This window comes from Coregonus clupeaformis, chromosome 14 (genome assembly GCF_020615455.1).
Source record: "Coregonus clupeaformis isolate EN_2021a chromosome 14, ASM2061545v1, whole genome shotgun sequence".
Lineage (NCBI taxonomy): Eukaryota > Metazoa > Chordata > Actinopteri > Salmoniformes > Salmonidae > Coregonus > Coregonus clupeaformis.
The window spans coordinates 30,872,939-30,898,789 of NC_059205.1; the positions used below are offsets into that span (position 1 = coordinate 30,872,939).

The following is a 25,851-nucleotide window of genomic DNA, read 5'->3' on the forward strand; positions in this document are numbered from 1 at the left end:
CTATCGGAGAAAATAAAGTAGAGGTCAGAGGTCAGAATATGGCGTATCTGTAGACACACCTCCACCATACCTTCATTTCTATGATCTCCACCCCAAACGAATAGTGGGTGACTAGCATGCTATTCTCATCCTTAAGTTCAAGGTCATAATATGCGTAGAGAGAAAAGTGCATAAAAAGGGAATTTTACGCTCCATTTAGTCATGCTTAACTCGGGTCGGAATTCCCCCCCTTTTATCAGGGTCATCAGGGGGGTCACTGCAGGGCAGACAGACCACTCCATGTCCGTACAGTCTCTGGATTCAAGTGTTTTGAGGACAGACACAGTCTGAGGTGTGGCATTTCATAGAGTACATCCTTTTTTTCTGAGGCGATATGGAGTTGAAGACAGAACATCCATGCTGTTCTTGTTGGAAAGAAAAAGGTGGATGATCGATCTGTACCACAGAGCTGGCCCTTTATTGTAAAGTAGCTCTCCTGCTGGCTGGTCAAAAAAGTGTGTGTGTGTGTGTGTGAGAGAGAGAGAGAGTTGTAAATGCAATGTGCCTGTGGAGGTCAGGTCAGGACCTGGGTGAATCAGAGCTGTTTAATTTCAATGCTTCATCCCCTGACAAGTGTCACTATTTCAAATGGAAGATGTCATGTCATTTCCTGCTACTCATGGTCAGTATATTGCATGCTACATGCTGTATATTCTTGGTGAGTGATAATCAACTGATTTAGTCAATCAATCAAATAAATATTTGACCGAATATTTCACTAGGAAAATATTCAATCAGGTGTGTTAGTACAGGGCTGGAACAAAAGCCTGCACGCCCTGTGGGTCCCCAGGAGCAGTATTGAAGAATTAATCAGTTGAGGAAGTTTGACTGATCTCGTGTGTCCCAGAAAATATTCTAAAAGGTCACTGCACCTGGGGTGGTTTGAAAATCAAACTCTCCTATTACAATTCAAATCACTTGAACAAAATATAACAAATGTGTCACTTCCTTTTGTCTAGCATGGAATCACACACAGACACATCTGGAACCTGTAATACTGATGACCTGCTTTCTACTGCACTTATCTGACACACTTTCTGTTGGCAGGCATCTTCCCCCTCTCCCCCCTCACCTCCTCTCCTCCCTTTCCCTCCCCTCCCCTCCGCCAGCTAGGAAGTAAGTCAGACTTAAAAGAAACAGAACACGTGTCACGGCGGCGGCCAGCTGGGAATTGAAACAAGGCCAGTGGGCCAGTAGCTAGCAGCTTTCATTTCATCTGAAATTAATGAAATCGCTGGAACCTAATCTACAGGGACTCAGATCTCAATTAAGAATTCTTAATTTTGATGGGGAGAGTGTGTAGAAAAATCCAGCAGTAGTCCATCGTGCCCCAAAAAAAATATTTGATTTGCTGGGATTCTGAACGTGGTCAATTACAGTAGCTCCCCCGGCAACACGTTTGGTACCAGTGGATTGGTACCATTTTTGATTAGCATAGACATCCCAGATGAATTTTATTGCATACTGTATGTCGGTATTCCAATTATGCTTTAGTACTGTATCAAATCAAACATTATTTATGGAATACATTTCTTACATGGGATTGCATTTCAAAGTGCTTAACAAAAGAGAATAATAAAAGGTGAGAAAGTTTAAAATATTTTTTAAAAATCTGAAAGAGACAAATGAAAATAGTAAAACAATAATAAAGTAGCAGTGGACATGAAATACTAATGCATAAAATACATTGTTATTTTAAGTATGACTAAAATCTTATGATCTTTCTTAAACATTTATACCGTTTCTGAGGCCCTCAGATCTTCCGTCAGGCTGTTCCAGAGGCAGCCTCAAGAAACGTTTTTATTCTGGCCTTTGGAACAACTAAAAGGCCAGTGGCAGAGGATCTGAGGGACCGACCAGGCACATATCTTAAAAGCATATCAGACATGTATTCTGGTGTAAGGCCACGAAGTGCTTTAAAAAGCAATAAATCAATTTTAAAATCAATTCTGAAACTAACAGGTGTGCTCTCCTCCTGGCCTTCGTTAGCAGACATGCTGCTGCATCCTGAATTAGCTGGACCACTGGATAGCTACAGTTAATGCACCTATACAGAGGTGGGGTTTCCAGCTCCAAGAATTTGAAATTGCAACCCTCATATCACTATTCCATTTCTCTATACTCTAAAAAATGCTGGGTTGTATGGATGACCCAACTAATGGGCTGCAGGCATTGGGTCACTTAGTTGGGTTGTTTTCTTTAAAAAGAGCAAGGTTGGGTTGTTGATGCAGGGTTATTGATGCTAGGTTGTTGAGATATGACCCAGCGGATCAGAAGACTGGAGGCGTGGCTTAGTTGGATGTAGCTTTCAGATAGTTATTTTTGGTCACCTGTGAGAGTAAATGTAATTTGGGTTAATCTGTTGTATTGTTATCACATGTTAAGGTTGAACGCTACTACTTTTGTAGCTTTAATGAGGCTTACACAAGTGTTTGAGTTCTTCAAGTGCCTATGCATATCCCAATGTTGGGATAGTTACCACTTGTTAAAATACATAAATAATCATGTACATTTTTATATGTGATTACATTTCTCAATTGAGTCTAATGTACCCTTTCCAAGATTGGCTTTTTTGCACATTTTATAAAAGTACAGACTCAGAGCTCCAAAATTATAAATCATACACTGCAGTTGGGGAAAACATGGGAAAGTTATGCTGATTTGAAATTTGATACATCATTTCACCTTGTAAACAAGTACCAGAAAATCCCCTTGAAAGATTTTCACACTTGCTCGAGAGCTCTTTTTTGAGTATGCCCATTCAGCATCGTTGACACCATCTTAAGCCTTAGCCCCAACCATTTCTTTAAGTATTCACGTGAGGCCATGTGCTAAACTGAGTGATTAAGGTAGTGTAGTAAACAAGTGGTGAAAGTAGTAGCCAACAATAAGGAAAACTCCAGGTAAAAATACTTAATCTAGTCCTTGTCCTATATCCTAGCATGTTGTTCTTCACATTGTCTCTGGTAAAAACACTATACAGTACCAGTCAAAAGTTTGGACACACCTACTCATTCCAGGGTTTTTCTTTATTTTTTACTATTTTCTACATTGTAGAATAATAGTGAAGACATCAACACTATGAAATAACACATATGGAATCATGTATTAACCAAAAAAGTGTTAAACAAATCAAAATATATTTTATATTTGAGATTCTTCAAATAGCGACCCTTTGATTTGATGACAGCTTTCCAAACCTGGAATGCTTTTCCAATAGTCTTGAAGGAGTTCCCACATATGCTGAGCACTTGTTGGCTGCTTTTCCTTCACTCTGCGGTCCCACTCATCCCAAACCATCTAAATTCGGTTGAGGTCAGGGGATTGTGGAGGCCAGGTCATCTGATGCAGCTCTCCATCACTCTCCTTCTTGGTAAAATAGCCCTTACACAGCCTGGAGGTGTGTTGGGTCATTGTCCTGTTGAAAAACAAATGATAGTCCCACTAAGCCCAAACCAGATGGGATGGCGTATCGCTGCAGAATGCTGTGGTAGCCATGCTGGTTAAGTGTGCCTTGAATTCTAAATAAATCACAGACAGTGTCACCAGCAAAGCACCCCCACACCATAACACCTCCTCCGCTATGCTTTACGGTGGGAAATACACATGCAGAGATCATCCGTTCACCCACACAGCGTCTCACAAAGACACAGCGGTTGAAACCAAAAATCTCCAATTTGGACTCCAGACCAAAGGACACATTTCCACCGGTCTAATGTCCATTGCTCGTGTTTCTTGGCACAAGCAAGTCTCTTCTTATTATTGGTGTCCTTTAGTAGTGGTTTCTTTGCAGCAATTCGACCACGAAGGCCTGATTCACGCAGTCTCCTCTGAACAGTTGATGTTGAGATGTGTCTGTTACTTGAACTCTGTGAAGCATTTATTTGGGCTGCAATTTCTGAGGCTGGTAGCTCTTATTAACTTATCCCCTGCAGCAGAGGTAACTCTGGGTCTTTCATTCCTGTGGCGGTCCTCATGAGAGCCAGTTTCATCATAGCGCTTGATGGTTTTTGCGACTGCACTTGAAGAAACTTTAAAAGTTCTTGAAATGTTCCGTATTGACTGTCCTTCATGTCTTAAAGTAATGATGGACTGTCATTTCTCTTTGCTTATTTGAGCTGTTCTTGCCATAATATGAACTTGGTATTTTACCAAATAGGGCTATCTTCTGTATACCTTGTCACAACACAACTGATTGGCTCAAATGCATTAAGAAGGAAAGAAATTCCACAAATTAACTTTTAAGAAGGCACACCTGTTAATTGAAATGCATTCCAGATGACTACCTCATGAAGCTGGTTGAGAGAATGCCAAGAGTGTGAAAAGCTGTCATCAAGGCAAATGGTGGCTATTTGAAGAATCTCAAATATGAAATATATTTTGATTTGTTTAACACTTTTTTGGTTACTACATGGTTTTAATGTCTTCTCTATTATTCTACAATGTAAAAAATAAAGAAATCCTTGAATGAGTAGGTGTGTCCAAACATTTGACTGGTAGTGTATATCAAATCAAATCAAACCAAACCACCCCCCAGACACATCTAGCTAAGTGGATTGATCTCTATTGTCTAGACCTGTTCACATGTTCATGAACTACAATAGATGGCCATATCACCCCCAGATACACCTGGCTAAGTTTATGGGTCATGTAATCATCTGGCTAAGTGGAGTCTTTTTGTTTAGACATGTAGCATGCTAGCTAGCTAAACAAGTTCATGAACCATAATCACAACTCATACAGTTTAGCAATACAAACAGTTTAGATCGCCAGCCACCATGCATGAAATTAATGCAGTATTAATCTGCATGTAAAGCTAACCAACCAGCTAGCTAACATTAGGGTATAACTAGGAATGCAAATGAGTATCGGACAAAATTAGATTGATTTATAACGTTAGCTGGCATTAGCTACCAAGCAACTAGCCAGCTAGGTTTAAGGTTGGCTAGCTAGCTAGCCAGCCAGCTAACATTAGCTAGCTAGCTAACAGAAGACTTTAACTAGTAATGCAAATGACTTTATAACAAAATGAGATACAAATAATATCTGTACTTGAAGCTTATGTTAGAGACTTACCCGTATACATGGATGAATGCTTCACGGCAGACTGGAACTCCTTTAATTAAGTAAAATGTACCCTGTTGTCTGTGTTTCGTCTGCTCAGCTTTCTTGGGATGTTGTGTCATGTCTCTCCAGTTCACATTTACAGTGTTCAATATTCCAAGACTTATCACATCCTTTTTTGTATACAAATGGTATATCATACATTGCAGTTGGGGGAAACATGGGAAAGTTATGCTTATTTGAAATGTGATAAATGTGTTATTCCACCTTGGAGATAAGTACCAGAAAATCCTCTTGAAAGATTTTCACAATTGCTCGACAGCTCTTTGTTGAGTATGCCCATTCAGCATCATTCACACCTTCTTAAGCCTTAGTCCCACCCATCTCTTTAAGTATTCACACAAGCCCATGTGCTAAACTGAGTAATTAAGGTACAATAAGGAAAATCTCCAGGTAAAAATTTATATTTTTTTCAGCCTTCATTCAGAAAGTATTCAGACCCCTTGACTTTTTCCACATTTTGTTACGTTACAGCCTTATTCTAAAATGGATTACATCGTTTTTTCCCCTCATCAATCTACACACAATAACCCATAATGACAAAGCAAAAACAGGTTTTTAGAAATGGTTGCAAATGTAAAAAAATTAAACTGAAATATTACATTTACATAAGTATTCAGACCCTTTACTCAGAACTTTGTTGAAGCAACTTTGGCAACGATTACAGCCTCGAGTCTTCTTCGGTATGATGCTACAAGCACGGCACCTGTTTTTGGGGAGTTTCTCCCATTCTTCTCTGCAGATCCTCTCAAGCTCTGTCCGGTCAGATGGGGAGCGTCACTGCTCAGCTATTTTCAGGTCTCTCCAGAGATGTTAGATCGGGTTCAAGTCTGGGCTCTGGCTGGGCCACTCAAGGACATTCAGAGATTTGTCCCGAAGCCACTCCTACGTTGTCTTGGCTGTGTGCTTAGGGTCGTTGTCCTGTTGGAAGGTGAACCTTCACCCCAGTCTGAGGTCGTGAGTGCTCTGGAACAGGTTTTCATCAAGGATCTCTCTTTACTTTGCTACGTTCATCTTTCCCTGGATCCTGACTAGTCTCCCAGACCCTGCCGCTGAAAAACATCCACATGGCATGATGCTGCCACCCATGTTTCACCATAGGGATGGTGCCAGGTTTCCTCCAGACGTAAAGCTTGGCATTCAGGCCAAAGAGTTCAATCTTGGTTTCATCAGACCAGAGAATCTTGTTTCTCATGGTCTGAGTCCTTTAGGTGCCTTCTGGCAAACTCCAAGCGGGCTGTCATGTGCCTTTTACTGAGGAGTGGCTTCCGTCTGGCCACTCTACCATAAAGGCCTGATTGGTGGAGTGCTGCAGAGATGGTTGTCCTTCTGGAAGGTTCTCCCATCTCCACAGAGGAACTCTGGAGCTCTGTTAGGGTGTCCATCGGGTTCTTGTTCACCTCCCTGACCAGTTCGGCCGGGCATCCACCTCTAGGAAGAGTCTTGGTCGTTCCAGACTTCTTCCATTTAAGAATGATGGATGCCACTGTGTTCTTGAGGACCTTCAATGCTGCAGAAAGGTTTTGGTACCCTTCCCCAGATCTGTGCCTCGACACAATCCTGTCTCTGAGCTCTATGGATAATTCCTTCGACCTCATGGCTTGATTTTTGCTCTGACATGCACTGTCAACTGTGGGACCTTACATAGACAGGTGTGTGCCTTTCCAAATCATGTCCAATCAATTGAATTTACCACAGGTGGACTCCAATCAAGTTGTAGAAACATCTCAAGGATGATCAATGGAAACAGGATGCACCTGAGCTCAATTTCGAGTCTCTTAGCAAAGGGTCTGAATACTTACATAAATAAGCTATTTCAGTTTATTTAATTTTATTCTAAAAACCTGTTTTCGCTTTGTAATTAAATCAAATCAAATTTTATTTGCCACATGTGCCGAATACAACATATATAGCAGTGCAAATAGTCCAGGTAGCCATGATTAGCTGTTCAGGAGACTTATGGCTTGGGGGTAGAAGCTGTTGAGAAGCCTTTTGGACCTAGACTTGGTGCTCCAGTACCGCTTGCCGTGCGGTAGCAGAGAGAACAGTCTATGACTAGGGTGGCTGGAGTCTTTGACAATTTTGAGGGCCTTCCTCTGACACCGCCTGGTATAGAGGTCCTGGATGGCAGGAAGCTTGGCCCTAGTGATGTACTGGGCCGTACACACTACCCTCTGTAGTGCCTTGCGGTCGGAGGTCGAGCAGTTGCCATACCAGGCGGTGATGCAACCAGTCAGGATGCTCTCGATGGTGCAGCTGTAGAACTTTTTGAGGATCTGAGGACCCATGCCAAATCTTTTCAGTCTCCTGAGAGGGAATAGGCTTTGTCGTGCCCTCTTCACGACTGTCTTGGTGTGTTTGGACCATGATATTTCGTTGGTGATGTGGACACCAAGGAACTTGAAGCTCTCAACCTGTTCCACTACAGCCCCGTCGATGAGAATGGGGGCGTGCTCAGTCCTCTTTTTTTCCCTGTAGTCCACAGGAAAAAAGTAATCTCCTTTGTCTTGGTCATGTTGAGGGAGAGGTTGTTATCCTGGCACCACATGGCCAGGTCTCTGACCTCCTCCCTATAGGCTGTCTCATCGTTGTCGGTGATCAGGCCTACCACTGTTGTGTCGTCGGCAAATGTAATGATGGTGTTGGAGTCGTGCCTGGCCATGCAGTCATGGGTGAACAGGGAGTACAGGAGGGGACTGAGCACGCACCCCTGAGGGGCCCCCGTGTTGAGGATCAGCGTGGCAGATGTGTTGTTACCTACCCTTACCACCTGGGGGCGGCCCGTCAGGAAGTCCAGGATCCAGTTGCAGAGGGAGGTGTTTAATCCCAGGATCCTTAGCTTAGTGATGAGCTTTGAGGGCACTATGGTGTTGAACGCTGAGCTGTAGTCAATGAAAAGCATTCTCACGTAGGTGTTCCTCTTGTCCAGGTGGGAAAGGGCAGTGTGGAGTGCAATAGAGATTGCATCATCTGTGGATCTGTTGGGGCGGTATGCAAATTGGAGTGGGTCTAGGGTTTCTGGGATAATGGTGTTGATGTGAGCTATGACCAGCCTTTCAAAGCACTTCATGGCTACATATGAGAGTGCTACGGGTCGGTAGTCATTTAGGCAGGTAATCTTAGTGGTCTTGGGCACGGGGACTATGGTGGTCTGCTTGAAACATGTTGGTATTACAGACTCAGTCAGGGACATGTTGAAAATGTCAGTGAAGACACTTGCCAGTTGGTCAGCACATGCTCGGAGTACACGTCCTGGTAATCCGTCTGGCCCTGCGGCCTTGTAAATGTTGACCTGCTTAAAACTCTTTCTCACATCGGCTACAGAGAGCGTGATCACATAGTCATCTGGTACAGCTGGTGCTCTCATGCATGCTTCAGTGTTGCTTGCCTCGAAGCGAGCATAGAAGTGGTTTAGCTCGTCTGGTAGGCTTGTGTCACTGGGCAGCTCGCGGCTGTGCTTCCCTTTGTAAAGGTGGTCTAGAGTTTTAATTTCCTCTGGTTGCACATTTAATATGCTGGTAGAAATGAGGTAGAACGGATTTAAGTTTCCCTGCATTAAAGTCCCCGGCCACTAGGAGCGCTGCCTCTGGATGAGCGTTTTCCTGTTTACTTATGACCTTATACAGCTCGTTAAGTGCAATCTTAATGCCAGCATTGGTTTGTGGTGGTAAATAGACAACTATGAAAAATATTGATGAAAACTCTCTTGGTAAATAGTGTGGTCTACAACTTATCATAAGATACTCGAGACTTCCTTAGTATTTGATTTTGTGCACCAGCTGTTGTTTACAAATATACACAGACCGCCACCCCTTGTCTTACCGGAGTCAGACGTTCTATCCTGCCGATGTAGCGTATATCCCGTCAGCTCTATGTTGTCCATGTCGTTGTTCAGCCACGACTCGGTGAAACATAAGATATTACAGTTTTTAATGTCTCGTTGGTAGGATAACCGTAATCGTAGGTCATCTAATTTATTTTCAAATGATTGAACATTAGCTAATAGGATTGATGGAAGCGGCAGTTTACTCGCTCGCCATTGGATCCTTACAAGGCACCCCGACCTATGTCCACGATATCTCTGTCTCTTTCTCCTGCGAATGACGGGGATTTGGGTCTTGTCGGGTGTCTGTAGGATATCCTTCGCGTCCGACTCGTTGAAGAAAAAATCTTCGTCCAATATGAGGTGAGTAATCATTGTCCGGATATCCAGAAGCTCTTTTTGGTTATAAGAGACGATGGCAGAAACATTATGTACAGAATGAATTACAAATAACGCGAAAAAACACAAATAATAGTACAATTGGTTAGAGGGCTGTAAAACGGCAGCCATCTTCTACGGCACCATGTTTTGGCTTATGTGCACAAAGCGAGGTCCATACAGAAATGGTTTGTCGAGATCGGTGTGGAATGACTGGCCTGCACAGAGCCCTGACCTCAACCCCATCAAACACCTTTGGGATGAATTGGAACCCAGACTGCGAGCCAGGCCTAATCGCCCAACATTGCCCTACCTCACTAATGCTCTTGTGGCTGAATGGAAGCAAGTCCCTGCAGCAATGTTCCAACATCTAGTGAAAAGTCTTCCCAGAAGTGTGGAGGCTGTTATAGCAGCAAAGTGGAGACCAACTCCATATTAATGCCCATGGTTTTGGAATGAGATGTTTGACGAGTAGGTGTCCACATACTTTTGGTCATGTAGTGTAGCTTGAGGTATTTTCAGAAACAATTTTTTCAAATACATGGCCAGCTGAGGCAAAATGGTTAGTAGAAGCACCACAAATGTCATTTCTGTCTGTTATGGGACCAGAGGCTGTCACAACCTGCTGGGGCAATGAGGGGGTGGAGTTTTTTCTCAAAGATTTGACCACTTTCCAGAATTTTGCTGGATTTCCACCATTCTCAGATACACAATTCAAGAAGTATGTTTACTTTGCTTTTCTAAACAGAGTAAGACATACATTTCTCAAATGTCTGAAGGAATGCAAGTCGCAGGAAGAATCAGTCAATCTAGCCTTAGTCCAAGCAAGTTTCTTTTATGAAATCTTTTAGACAATTCAAAATCAAATCAAATCAAATTTTATTTGTGTCGTGATGTGACTTTCATTAATCTGATGACTGTTATTTATCGAATCAACTAACTATGTTTAATTGTTATTTGATTAAATTAATAATGTAACAATTAACTAATTAGGATTTGGGGCACCACGGAAGAGTTACCATCTGCCGAATTAAACTCTAAAGGTCTTTACCTATCAATATGTATAAAACAGTCAACGTATTAATCATTACGTCTTATCAGTCTCATTCTGAACGGTCGTAGACTTTTTGGATCTGCAAGAACCCCATCTTTACTTATGATTCAGCACTACACAAACTGGTTTAATTATTTATTTACTAGCTAGCTAAATAATAACAGAAAAACATACACACTTAATACATGAGAAAAAGTCCCTAGTGGACTAACAACAACATAACTGCTTGGTTACCAAAAGAGGGAGGGGTAGAGCGAGTGAGGGAGAGTGACAAAGAGAAAGAGACACGCATCGTTGATACATTTGGAAACTACCCTCAAAGTAATCATAATACTTTGCTCATGAACCACCGCCTGTTTGGAGTAAGAAATCATGAATGTATTTACGTGTGGATGTCTTTGTTTGTTGTCTATCTCTGTTGACCCAACCCCTCTTGGAAAGGAGGTTTTGTCTGGGTCTTCGCTCAGCTCACTTGTAAGGCTCTGATTTTCCTGTGGGTGTAAGGCTCTGATTGTCCACAAGAGGTAACAATGTCCTTCTTCTTAGTTGTCCTGACTTGTATTGGAATGTTTCCTCAGAACAGATACTCAGAAGAGGGGGGAGCTTTCTTCTTCCCACCTGGTGTGGTTAGTCAGAGTTTGAGCCACTTTACACGCATAGCTGCAGCCTGGCAATGTCCGGGGAGTTGATCTTCTTCACCTCGTGTTGAGGTTCAACGTTCCAACCATTTTCAGATGTGTAGACCACCGTCTCACGTCTTTCTGGTCTAATGTTAATTTCGTTACCAAGGCTTTTTATGCACTCTGGTTAAAAGGGCGTTCCGTCAGGCTGACACGCTTTCTGAGCTCACTCAGGGCGTGGCTACTTAATGGTGCAAAGCATCATCAAAACCTATGATCTCGTTAGAAAACTAAAATCATATTCCTATCTTAACAAAAATACTCTCATAATTGTCCATATTGTATACACAACGTATTGGATAAAAACTTGACAGATAGAGTGTGTACACTTTTTAAGTTACAATATTTTCTTAATACCATTCTTAATGACATCACAAAATAATAAAACAACATGACATGATTATTCTTTAGGTCCCCACTGACCATTCCCCACATTCTTATCTTAGAAATATTGTTCCAGTGTTTACTTTTTGGACGTTAGAGTTTTGGTGGCAAAAGTCTTCTGGAGACAAAGGGACATTCCAATAGCCAATACTGGAGAGAAGGAGAGAGATTCCCCTCCTGCCTAATTTACGACCGGGTGTGAGGTGTCAAAAAACCCCACATCAGTTCTGTCCTCCCCTCTTCTGTGGGTGAGAGAGGCCTGGTTACTGTCAACCATTGCCAAGCTGATCTGAGCCATTGGATCCTAACACAGGACTGTCATGACATTTGTCACATACACATGTTTAGCAGATGTTATTGCGGGTGTAGCGAAATGCTTGTGTTTCTAGCTCCAACAGTGCAGTATATCTAACAATTCACAACAATACACACAACCTAAAAGTAAACGAATGGAATTGAGGAATATATCAATATTATAAATATTAGGATGAGCAATGTCGGAGTGGTATAGACTAAAATACAGTAGAATAGAATACAGTATATACATATGAGATGAGTAAAGCAAAAATATGTAAACATTATTAGAGTTACTAGTGTTCCATTATTAAAGTGGCCAGTGATTTCAAGTCTATGTACAGTTGAAGTCGGAAGTTTACATACACCTTAGCCAAATACATTTAAACTCAGTTTTTCACAATTCCTGACATTTAATCCTAGAAAAAATTCCCTGTCTTAGGTCAGTTAGGATCACCACTTTATTTTAAGAATGTGAAATGTCAGAATAATAGTAGTCCCATGGTGTTTATATTTGCATACTATTGTTTGTACAGATGAACGTGGTACCTTCAGGCGTTTGGAAATTGCTCCCAAGGATGAACAAGACCTCTTTTTCTGAGGTCTTGGCTTATTTCTTTTGACTTTCCCATGATGTCAAGCAAAGAGGCACTGAGTTTGAAGGTAGTCCTTGAAATACATCCACAGGTACACCTCCAATTGACTCAAATGATGTCAATTAGCCTATCAGAAGCTTCTAAAGCCATGACATCATTTTCTGGAATTTTCCAAGCTGTTTAAAGGCACAGTCAACTTAGTGTATGTAAACTTCTGACCCACTGGAATTGTGATACAGTGAATTATAAGTGAAATAATCTGTCTGTAAACAATTGTTGGAAGAATTACTTGTGTCATGCACAAAGTAGATGTCCTAACTGACTTGCCAAAACTATAGTTTGTTAACAAGAAATTTGTGGAGTGAGTGACTGAAAAACATCTTCTATCTCAAGGCCATCAGACTGTTAAATAGCCATCACTAGGCAGCTTCCACCCGGTTGCGTAACCCTGCACCTTAGAGGCTGCTGCCCAATATACAGTTGAAGTCGGATGTTTACATACACTTAGGTTGGAGTCATTAAAACTAGTTTTTCAGTCTCTCGGTCTCAGCTTTGATGCACCTGTACTGACCTCGCCTTCTGGATGATAGCGGGGTGAAAAGGCAGTGGCTCGGGTGGTTGTTGTCCTTGATGATCTTTTTGGCCTTCCTGTGACATCGGGTGCTGTAGGTGTCCTGGAGGGCAGGTAGTCTGCCCCCGGTGATGCGCACCACCCTCTGGAGAGCCCTGGTTGCGGGCGGTGCAGTTGCCGTACCAGGCGGTGATAGAGCCTGACAGGATGCTCTCAATTGTGCATCTGTAAAAGTTGTAGGTTTTTAGCTGCCAAGCCAAATTTCTTCAGCCTCCTGAGGTTGTGCCTTCTTCACCACACTGTCTGTGTGGGTGGACCATTTCAGATCGTCAGTGATGTGTACACAGAGGAACTTGAAGCTTTCCACCTCCTCCACAGCGGTCCCGTCGATGTGGATAGGGGCGTGCTTCCTCTGCTGTTTCCTGAAGTCCACGATCAGCTCGTTTGTTTTGTCGACATTGAGGGAGAGGTTATTTTCCTGGCAGCACACTCCCAGGGCCTTCACCTCCTCTCTGTAAGCTGTCTTATCATTGTTGGTTATCAGGCCTACTACTGTTGTGTCGTCTGCAAACTTAATGATTGAGTTGGAGGCGTGCGTGGCCACGCAGTCATGCTTGAACAGGGAGTACAGGAGGGGGCTGAGCACGCACCCTTGTGGGGACCCTGTGTTGAGGATCAGCGAAGTGGAGGTGTTGTTTCCTACCTTCACCACCTGGGGGCGGCATGTCAGGAAGTCCAGGACCCAGTTGCACAGGGCGGCGTTCAGACCCAGGGCCCCGAGCTTAATGATGAGCTTGGAGGGTACTATGTCGTTGAATGCTGAGCTATAGAGCTATATAATTTATGAGGGGCGTTTGTCAGAATAATATCCAAAATAGTAGATTTTTCAGGCTGTTTTAAGTTTGGGTGGGTTGATTTTAGTTATCAGTTTAGTTAAATTTAGCTAAGTAGAGGGAGAGTGAACAGAGGGGAATATGGTGACACCCCCACCTCTGCCAGCTCTGTCAGATCTATAAACATTATATCCATTTAGAGACACATCAGAGTCTGGCACATACTTTTTTTAATCAAGTCTCAGTAATTATCAATATGTCAGAGTTAGTTTGAGAAGCCAAAATCAAACTGACATTTACATTAATCAGTCCAAGACCACAGCTTCGGGATTCAGATCAGCTGGAGTCTCTAACACAAAAATGCTATGATCAGTAGGTAACCCTCTATATGAAATAGCCATGGGGTTGGCTTGAAATGGTATAGATACAAGATTGCTTAGAACTGTGCCATTTGGTCTATGCCTTTAATGAGGACATGGATTAATACAAGACTCAATGAGGGTTACCTGTTTCGGCCAAGGACTGATATCCCATCACAATGTTCTATGAATTTAATTAAATGCCATGTGTCACCTTGTAGTGGGCCTACAATACAATCCACAAATGCGAAGTGCCATTAAATCTGGAGTGAAACATAGGGATGTATTATAATCTGCTTGATTAAGGAACTACACATGTACATGCTAAGAATGTTGTGGTAATATTAGGTCAAACTTAAATATAACATTTTCTAAATGTTCTTGAAATATTCGGAGGATCTCCAAGACAATTTAAAATATATATTGTGTGAACATCAATGGAATATGATGTTAAACCTAAAACAAATATGCAATGAATGTCATAAAAACTGACTTGTTTGGAAATTGTGGAACATTGTGGAACATCGTGAGAATGTTGTGTGCAATCTCTTAAGTACAATATGTGAATGTGACAAGAATATTCTTGCAACATCCCAGACAACTCACATAACTTAATTAAATGTTCTGGGAACCTTTAAAGAAAATTAAGGGAATGTCCTGTGCAACCTAACTTGAACATTTTATGAATGTCATCACAGCTGAACATATTTTGTGCTTTGGGAACCTATCTCTTGTAATGTACCCGCACTGTTCCCACAACCTAATGAAATGTTCTGGGAGCTTTTAAATAACATAAAAAATGTGTTCTGGGAACGTTCTTGTAACATCAGGTGAATGTTTTTTGCACCCTAAAATAAACATTATATAATCATCTGCACAACAGTTCAGTTCATCTTTTGTGATGTCCTCACAATGTTCCCACCCGACTGTCCCTCAACCTTTAAAGAACAGACTAAATGTGTTCTGGGAAAATTGTGGGGACATCACGACTGAACATTGTGGGGTCAGCACGACTGGACAGTTTTTGTGTTATGAGAACATTTGCCACAACCTAATTAATGTTCTGGGAACTTTCACAGAACCAATGTTTGGCTTTCTGGGAACATTTTAGTGAATGCTAGGAGAACATTTTACACATAAAAAAATTATTTGGTTTTTGAATGTTTTGGATATGTTATCAACCTAATGTTAGATAAAACTCTAACTAGAACTTAATGGGAATCTTAGCTAATGTTCTGGGAATGCTCCTGGTTTGCTGGATAGAAGGTCTATGCCAAACTGCATCTCATTGTACTGTACTACTGACCCCTCTCCACTGTATGTGTCAGCCTGAATGATACATTCAGACCACAGACGAACTCACCTTCCCCACTCCTCGCCCCTCGCCCCCTCGCCCCCTCACCCCCTTACCCCTCTCTCTACTGTATGTGCCAGACCAGCTCATCCTCCATACTCCCCTCATCCCCCAGCTAGGCCCTCCACCCATCACCTGCCTCTCCTCATGCTGTCCATCTGTGCTGTCCCTGTTAGAGAGTGTGTGTGACACTTAGCTCTGATTCATAATAGATCTGGGAGGGTGTTCTGAATGATTCATTAGCCATCTGGCACAGAGACAGCTACTCCATGCTGTGTGTGTGTGTGTGTGTGTGTGTGTGGGATGACCTGTACTCGGCATCAACTCACACCTCACACACAGCTACAGTGGACACTCCCAGCTCCTCAACATATATTCAGTCCACCTCTGGGGGGGGGCTCATTTCCAATCTTGCTCTGCTAATTGAACTGTATAAACACTAAAATGGTTTCTAGTCCCATGTGGGTAGTGGTTGGGAAAACAGACCCAGATATTTATTATGTGACTAATAATGGTTTAATGCAGCATGCTTTACTAATCCCAATGGAAGCATGCTAAACGTTTTATAAAACATTATGTTTATGAAGTTAAATGGAAGATAATGCACTTAAGACTAGTACAGTCATCTATAGACGTGGGGTAAGTTGAGCCATTTTTTACATTCAGCATCACACCGCCAAGGGAAATATAGTATTCTTTCTAACAAAGATATCTACATATATTTCACGATGTTGTGTATCCCTGGAAATAATCAGAATTTATGTAAACATTACAGTTTTGAAAAGCTAGCTTGTCCAAAACATTTGGTCTCTTTGCACAACTTACCACGGATATGGGGTAAGTTGAGCCGCCTACAAATTTCTGTGCTGAATGAAATATTACCACTACGATAACTATCTTTATTTCCCAAACACAATTCAACACAATCACAATCGCTTTTTTGGATTTAATCATTTTAAGCATCTTTTAACAGAGGCTTAACACCTAAAAAACACTTTGTACTTTATTAAACACTTTTAACATAGGCCAGACCCTGTTGTTACCTCATATCCCAGCGATAACGCCTTGCATTATGCGTGGGAAGAAAACATTTCAATTTACTCAACTTGCCATCAGCTCAACCATTGGCTCAATTTATCCCAAGGCAAACATTTTGACTATATTAGCCCACACGGATACAAGGATGCACTTTCATACTAGGTTTAGGACCTCATATTGAAGCTTATAGAGACCCCAACTAATGTATAGAACAATCGTAAATTGATCTACTTTGGTTTAGATACAAGCATCATGAAACCTCTAACTCAATACATTCATTTTACTTGGTGAAAATCAGTTTTTGGACCTAACTTACTTACCACTTTTTCCATGTGGTTTCTTCCTTCACAGACTCCATTAAATATTTGGTGAAATGATTCATTTTGTGTATGGTTTCCTAGAAACAAGGTTGGTTCAACTCACCCCTTTGTTGTAACTTACCCCACTCTCCCCTACATACAGGACTCCTCTGTTTGTGTTGTTGTCATTAGCTGTTAGCTGTTAGAGTTATTCTCTCTCTCTCTTTTTCTTAATTTTTTTCCTCCCAGTGTTCAGTGCTGGTTCTCCATGTAGGTGGAGGTGTGTGGGAGAGGCCGGCAGGCGGCATTCTGTTCATGTAATGAATTCAATCACTTAAAAGTCAGTTTCAGTACAATAAAGTGTTACACTTTGAGACGACCGTGAAAGTGGAGCAACCACTCAGTGTAGCGTGAATGAACGACGACAAACAAACACGGAAGCAACATAAATCAATTCCAGAAATCTGCCGATGCTACTCCTATCAATCCATTACATTAACAACTACTGAAAATACTCATCTCTATTAGCTAGTATATTTCTCCAATGCAAGTAATGGTTGATTTAGACTGTGTTTATGTGACAGTTGGTTTGTGTATCCTTAGTGCCAGTCTGTTTGTGCTATCATATCAACTGTCACTCATTGTCATGTTTGGCTTGACAATGACAGCAGTGGTGTTGGCAAAAGCACAAACAGACCTGGGACAAGGCCATTTGTCGTGTGTTTCTGAGAGCAAACCAAAGCAGTCTCTAATTTGTGGTCAAAACAAAAGTCAGACAAACAGGTTTTCCCTTGCATTGATTCTACGATTGTTGTGGTTCTGTGGTCAGGAGAAATTCTCTGTGCCCCCCAGATCAGCCTTGAAAAAGCAGCAGTGCTGCAGCTTTTGTTCAATGTGTTTGATGGCTGTAGACTCATACACCTCTCCACCACAGGAGGTTGGTAGCACCTTGATTGGGGAGGACAGGCTCGTGGTAATGGCTGGAATGGAATAAGTGGAATGGTATCAAATACAGCAAACATATGGTTTCCATGTGTTCTTTCTCTCTCTCTCGCTCGCTCTCTCGCTCTCTCTCGCTCTCTCCCCAGTCTCTCTCCCCTCTCTCTCTTTCTGTCCACGCTCTCTCTGTCACCCTCTTTCTCTCCATCAATCTCTCTCCCTCATTCTCTTCATCACGCTCTCTCTCTCTCTCTCTCTCTCTCTCTCTCTCTCTCTCTCTCTCTCTCTCTCTCTCTCTCTCTCTTTCTTTCTCTCTCTCTCGCCATGCTTCTCTCTCTCTGCTTTCAGTGGATATTGCATGGGCCCACACTTGAGTTTCTGCCATGTGCTTTGTGCACCCCTCCACACACACACAAGCTCGCCCACAATCCACAGCACTGACGTGTGTGAGTGAGTGAATCTATTAATCTACAGTGCCTTCAGAAAGAATTCCCACCCCTTGACTTTTTTCACATTTTGTTGTGTTACAAAGTGGGATTAAAAGGAATTTAATAGTTATTTTTTGTCAACGATATACACAACATACTCTGTACTGTCTAAGTGGAAGAATAATTTTAGCATTTGTAAAAATAAAAAACAAACAATGTAAAACAAAACACTAATATACACTGAGTATACAAAACATTAAGAACACCCGCTCCTTCCATGACATAGACTGACCAGGTGAATCCAGGTGAAAGCTATGATCCCTTATTGATGTCACTTGATAAATCCACTTCAATCAGTGTAGATGAAGTGGAGGAGACAGGTTAAATAAGGATTTTGAGCCTTGAGACAATTGAGACATGGATTGTGTAGGTGTGCCATTCAGAGGGTGAATGGGCAAGACAAAACATTTTACGGGATATGGCAGTAGGTGCCACCAGTTTGTGTCAAGAACTGCAACGCTGCTGGGTTTTTCACGCTCAACAGTTTCCCATGTGTATCAAGAATGGTCCACCACCCAAAGGACATTCAGCCAACTTAACACAACTGTTGGAGTCAACATGGGCCAGCATCCCTGTGGAACGCTTTCGACACATTGTAGAGTCCATGCCCCGACGAATTGAGGCTGTTCTGAGGGCAAAAGGGGGTGCAACTCAATATTAGGAAAGTGTTCCTAATGTTTGGTATACTCAGTGTATAAATCATTGACTACACCACTGATTATCATCTATTATCATCTCACCACATCACATCCAGAGAGACATTATCAGTAGGTAAGAACACAGACATCATTCAGTATGGATCTATAGTTTTGTGGAAGGAGACAGAGTACAAACCAAATCTCACATCCCTCAAAAACCCACGCACGTATTGACATCCCTCCACCCACACACACAAACATTGAAAACACCATTTACAGCAACCAACAGGAGGCAAAGAAAGGCAAATATACAGTCTCTCTGTACTGTATACACTGTATATTCTGTACATCTTGTACTGTATGCTGCATTCCTGACCAGTAGCTGTGGCTGGGTAAAATCAGTGAGGAAGCCAAGCCAAGTCAGTAAAAAAGCCATATTACAACCTATGCGTTAATTGCGTTGTTTGCTCTATAACCCATTCGTTCATACGCAACCGTGATGTGCAATAAGGCAGTGACAACCAAAAGACAACAGTTAGACAGTGGCAGAATAAATTCAACTACACATACGTTTGTTTCATAACAAAACCGGAGAGCAACATCTGCCTGGTGAAGTCAACAAAGTAAATATTGCATTCAAACAGTTATATCACCTGCAGCATGGTCAAGCAAGTTAATGTTTTCGACAGTTTACTAAACAACTACTGATTTAGAACCACGGAGTTATCGCAAGTCAGCACAAAGACAACAGGAGCACTGCTTCCGCTATTCCAGCACCATTTCAAATTAAACATTTAAACATCATCAAATCAACAAGGCTGTATATGCTTAGTTTAATACACTGAAAACAAACTTAAAGATACCAAAAACGATTTAGTCCAATCAATGTTGCTAAATATCATGTGACTGTCCATGGTACTGATTTGTGTGTGTGTGTGTGTGTAGACTAGTTGAATTCCAATGCCATCCTCCTCTCTTTCATGTTGGCAAAACGGTCTATGGCTATAGCAGACATTGAATATCCTTTTGAGCATGGTGAAGTTATTCATTACACTTCGGATGGTGTATCAATACACCCAGTTACTACAAAGATACAGGTGTCCTTCCTAACTCAGTTGCCGGAGAGGAAGGAAACCGCTCAGGGATTTCACCATGAGGCCAATGGTGACTTTAAAACAGTTACAGAGTTTAATGGCTATGATAGGACAAAATTGAGGATGGATCAACAACACCGTGGTTACTCCACAATACTAACCTAAATGACAGAGTGAAAAGAAGGAAGCTTGTACAGAATACAATTTTCCCCAAACATGCATCCTGTTTGCAATAAGGCACTAAAGTAAAACTGCAAAAAATGGGTGTCCTGAATAGAAAGCGTTACGTTTGGGGCAAGTCCAACACAACACATCACTGAGTACCACTCTTCATATTTTCAAGCGTGGTGGTGGCTGCATCATGGGTATGCTTGTCATCAGCAAAGACTAGGGAGTTTTTTAGGATAAAAAGAAACAGAATAGAGCTAAGCACAGGCAAACTCTTAGAGGAAAACCTGGTTCAGTCTGCTTCCAACAGACACTGGGAGACAAATTCACCTTTCAGCAGGACAATAACCTAAAACACAAGGCCAAATATACACTGGAGTTGCTTACCAAGACGACATTGAATGTTCCTGAGTGGCCTAGTTACAGTTTTGACTTAAATCGGCTTGAAAATCTATGGCAATAGACTTAGCCAGAAAGACTCACAGGTGTAATCGCTGCAAAAGGTGATTCTAACATGTATTGACTCAGGGGGTTGAATACTTATCTAATCAAGATACACTGAGTATACAAACATTAAGGACACCTACTCTTTCCATGACATAGACTGACCAGGTGAATCCAGGTGAAAGCAATGATCCCTTATTGGTGACTTGTTAAATTCACTTCAATCAGTGTAGATGAAGGGGAGGAGACAGGTTAAATAAGGATTTTATAGCCTTGAAACAATTGAGACATGGATTGTGTATGTGTGCCATTCAGAGGGTGAATGGGCAAGACAAAATATCAAAGTGCCTTTGAACGGGGTATGGTAGTAGGTGCCAGGAGCACCGGTTTGTGTCAAGAACTGCAACACTGCTGGGTTTTTCACGCACAACAATTTCTTGTGTGTATCAAGAATGGTCCACCACCCAAAGGACATCCAGCCAACTTGACACAACAGTGGAAAGCATACATTTACATGGGCCAGCATCCCTGTGGAATGCTTTCAAAACCTTTCGAGTCCATTCCCTAACGAATTGAGGCTGTTCTGAGGGAAAAAGGGGGTGCAACTCAATATTAGGAAGGTGTTGCTAATGTTTGGTATACTCAGTGTAAATGATATTCAATGTACACCACTTCTGCCCCCGAAACCCCTTATCCATAAACCACACTGCCTATTAACCGTTTATCCCACTTGAAAACATTAATTCAGTATTTTATTGTGAATCTGATCATTCATGTGTTTCTATGTGCAGAATACTGGCAACAGCAGGGGCCCACATGAACATACCAGTGGATCTGCGGACCCTGAGGGCAGTGAGAGTCCTGAGGCCCCTTAAACTGGTCTCTGGGATCCCAAGTGAGTACAGTCAATATCTACCAGCATATCAATAGCATTTACAGTGTCATAATACCTCAATATGTAACTTTCTATAATGTCTAATTCTCACGTGTGTGTGTGTTGTTTTTTTAATCATTAGGCTTGCAGATCGTGCTGAAGTCCATCATGAAGGCCATGGTGCCCCTGCTCCAGATCGGTCTGCTCTTGTTCTTCGCCATTCTTATGTTCGCCATCATCGGCCTGGAGTTCTACAGTGGGAAGCTACACCACACCTGTCTACCTACTGCTGACATCCTTGGTAGGAACATACCCCAGTCTCCCTCACACTCTCTGTATTTCATATACTACCCCACACTCCGTCATACTCTCTCACTATCCAAAACCTCTTTGCCCACTTCTACCTCTATCCCTTGAAGAGGTTCCCTTCCCCTATGTGTTCCATTTTCGCAGGCTCCTCATCTCTATTATACTGTATTTGACAATCTCTCTCTCTTTCTCTCTGTCGCGCTCTCCCCCCTGCACCATCATTAACGTCTTAGACTCTAAAGAATTAAAGGGTGCATGGTGGGTGGAAGAATTAACCAACAAATCTATGGATATAGCAGCCTATAGCCTAATTTCGTCTGTCAAACAGGTAGGTCTACCTCTTATTCCTTAAATAGGAAGAAATAGGCTCCAATACAAAACCCTCTTATTGTTAGTAAAGTCTAATAAAAATTAAGACTGTTGCAATATATTATGCCTACTAGAATTTGACTACTTTCAGCACCATGAGCTGTCCATTTTTGATTGATTGTGCCACGGCTGTGTCACACTCGTCAAACACAGTGGACCAAGGCGCAGCGTGATATGCGAACATACTTTTATTTATATTCACCCACACGAACAAAACAACAAAACGATACGTGAAGTCCACAGGTTCACAAACACAAACCTACACGGAACAAGATACCACAAAACACTGTGGAAAGCAGGCTGCCTAAGTATGGTTCCCTATCAGAGACAACTAGCAACAGCTGACACTCGTTGCCTCTGATTGAGAACCACCCCGGCCAACACAGAAACACATGAGCTAGATAAAGAACCTAGAACACAAACATATAGAAACTACACACCCTGGCTCAACATAACAGAGTCCCAGAGCCAGGGCGTGACAGGCTGCTGCTTCAAGTTTCAGCACCCCAATGTACATTAAGTTCTGGCTTATTGTGAGGTCAATATCTTTAATAAAAACATCAGGGGCAAGAAACATATTGTTTTTAATCAAACCAATTATAGTAGTAGCAAGCCATCAAAGTTTACCTCTGGTCCTCCTTCTCATCTTCACGCTCTCCTTCTCAAACTGAACAGAACATAGGCTATAGGCTAGTCTGCACAAGATTTTGGTAGAAGCCTTTGACTCTCCTCCTGAACTGCCACCGTAGGCCTACACAGCACAGCCATTGGTTAGGCAGCACACACAACCGTTTTAAGATAAGCAGGAGCAGAGCAGGCCGGGGCTCAGGGTTGGGATATCAATTTCTGTGTGTAAAACAGCCTAGTTTAATTTACACCATCCCAGCAGCTATCTTAGAAATATAACTTTGCTCTGTGCTTCTCCGAGTATGCACTGCGTAGCCTATAGCATATAGGCTATGGCTAATTTGATTGAGACCACACTAAATAGCCTATAGGTGCACTTGATATTGCACACCCAGCGGAGAATCAGAGATGATATATATCGACACACATCGATATATAGCCAAATAAGCAACTAATTCTAAAACACTGAGAAATATTGAAATGTCATCAATTACACTAGATTTTAAATATACTAAACCCTCCCCTTGACTGAAATTGAACATGACACTCCCCCATTTTCCTCCAGGTAACCGTTCTGTAAATTGCGATCCGTCCCTTAGTATGCCCAACTGGGCTGCCTAGCTACCTTTTCATGATCCAACAATGATTACTCTGTAATCACACAAGCCAAATATAGTATTTTATTAAATATGGTTTGACACAGTCAGATATGATCTCTCCAGAAACTTGTATTTCTCAACCTTCAATTCACGAAGCAGCACTGACCCCTGGGATGTTGGTGACCAGTCCCTGAGATGGTTAGCTGAAACAGATTCAGTCAGTTTTCAAGTGCCAGTTTTTAATCTAAGTGGTCCTCGAAGGAGGAAGGATCACAGCTCTCCTGTTGTAATTAAGGTTGACGCTCTAGACATCCGCTACTCCTAAACCCTATTGCCCTCTTAAAGAGCAATCTGCATTTCAAACAAAAACAAAGCGGCAACCCTACCACTGTTTTGGTAAACAGCTGAGGGATGAGGCTGGAGAAATGTAACCACTCTCAAATTCATAGACAGAGCTATGGATGCCATGACTGACCATCCATGATATCAAAATGATTGTTTTAACAATGTTTTGAGGCTATACAGTGTGTGTTCTCAATTACCTTGTTTACAAACAATGGAGTATCATATTTTACATTTAGCAGAAGCTCTTATCCAGAGCGACTTGCAAGCGCCATGCTCTACCAACTGAGCCACACGGGATCTAAGTAAAACAAGGTTATATTTTGGGTTCAGATGGGCAACGACAGTTGAACTAAGTTAATGGGGTATTTATAAGTTATATTCTTCAAGAATCAATGGGTATATATAATTAATTTAAAGGGTCAAAATTGGATGTACCAACTGCAGATTGCCCCTTTGAGGAAAAGGTCTGATGCGGCGCTAATGTAATCAAACAATGAAAAAGCTGCCACACTGTGTTGCTAGTTTTGTGTAGCTCAGTTGGTAGAGCAGGATTGTGGGTTCGTTTCCCACGGGGGACCAGTATGAAAAAAGTATGAAAATGTATGCACTCACTACTGTAAATTGCTCTGAGTAAGAGCTTCTGCTAAATGACTAAAATGTACATGTGTAGAAAGTAACAAGCTGCCTACACTTTAACCACCCCTGCCTTGTCCTGTGTTAGAAAATGAGACGATGGATACGACCGAGGTGGAGTTTGCGTGTGGAGTGAGGAAGTGTCCGGAGAAGTATGACTGTATTGGGTCATGGATTGGCCCCAACAACGGCATCACCCAGTTTGACAACATCCTGTTCGCTGTGCTCACTGTCTTCCAGTGCATCACCATGGAGGGATGGACAGCTGTACTTTACAATGTGAGAACAGATCACCCAAAGTATTTAAAAAAAACTATTTTTAAGGTAGAGACATTGAAGTAAGGGATAATCAACGAGGGGCTATGAAGTCCTGTGGAAATAACCCACGATGTGCGGGTGTGATGCGTCCCCGATGCACAGCATTGTGGCACAGCTTCCGCGTTGTGCTTTATTTCCAGAGAACGCATAGCCCCTTGTTCTTACATAGAACTCTTTAGCAGTGAAGCGTTTGTCTGTACCTGTATTTATGTACCCTATACATGTCTATTGTACGTCCGTTAGACCAACGATGCCTTGGGCTCTATGTGGAATTGGATGTACTTTATTCCTCTCATCATCATCGGCTCATTCTTCGTGCTCAACCTGGTGTTGGGAGTCCTCTCTGGGTGAGTAAATAAAAGCTGTGTGTGTATGCATGTATGGGGCGGCAGGTAGCTTAGTGGTTAAGAGCGTTGTGCCAGTAACCGACTAGGTGAATAAATCTGTCGATGTGCCCTTGAGGAAGGCATTTAACCCTAATTGCTCCTGTAAGTCGCTCTGGATAAGCGCGTCTGCTAAATATGTAAAATGTATGTGTGTGTGTGTGCGCGTGCAAGTTTGTGTGTGATTTTATGAGGGTTTTGGAAGGGGAAACAATGGATTGCCTCATGTCCTGCGTGTGTAGGGAGTTTGCCAAAGAGAGGGAGCGGGTGGAGAACAGGAGAGCCTTCATGAAGCTGAGACGTCAACAGCAGGTGGAGAGAGAACTCAACGGTTACAGAGCCTGGATAGACCGAGCAGGTACTGTACTGTTACCTTACAGCCACCACCAACCGAGAGATAACTACGTAAGATGCTAAAATTAATATATTATAAGATCCAAGTGGTGATTTGGTTGAAGTAGATAAAGATGCAAAAATGAATATATTATAAGATCCAAGTGTTGATTTGGTTGAAGTAGATTATGTTAATTTTGCTAGCTGCTGTGTTGCCTTTGAGATGGCTCTGCTGTGATGGAGCTACCTGGTGAATATGTGGATGGAGCTACCTGGTGAATATATGGATGGAGGGTGACTTTGTGACGCTACAGTGCTATAATGGCAATCTACAGTATCTTTCTCCCACGCAAGTAGAGGTTGAGAGGAAGGTGATGCGGACTCATTGACTCAAGTGTAAATGTGTGAGTGCGAGTCTGTGCATATCTATGTGTGTGAGCGTGTGTGCATCCGTGTGTGTGTGT

At 42.2% G+C, this 25,851-nt stretch overlaps 1 protein-coding gene across 6 annotated transcripts in view; it reads left to right on the plus strand.

Moving 5' to 3' along the window:
- LOC121581022 (voltage-dependent R-type calcium channel subunit alpha-1E-like) overlaps positions 1–25,851 on the plus strand; it is a 92,154-nt gene that overhangs the window by 12,423 nt on the left and 53,880 nt on the right. For 5 of the 6 annotated variants that reach the window (XM_041896329.2, XM_041896325.2, XM_041896327.2 and 2 more), the window contains exons 3-7: positions 21,389–21,492; positions 21,614–21,772; positions 24,442–24,632; positions 24,915–25,018; positions 25,297–25,412. In XM_041896329.2, coding sequence (XP_041752263.2) covers positions 21,389–21,492; positions 21,614–21,772; positions 24,442–24,632; positions 24,915–25,018; positions 25,297–25,412 — 674 coding nt within the window. Of the gene's footprint in view, positions 1–21,388; positions 21,493–21,613; positions 21,773–24,394; positions 24,633–24,914; positions 25,019–25,296; positions 25,413–25,851 lie in introns of those variants that run through there. The other variant, XM_045224797.1, reaches the window with a different exon arrangement.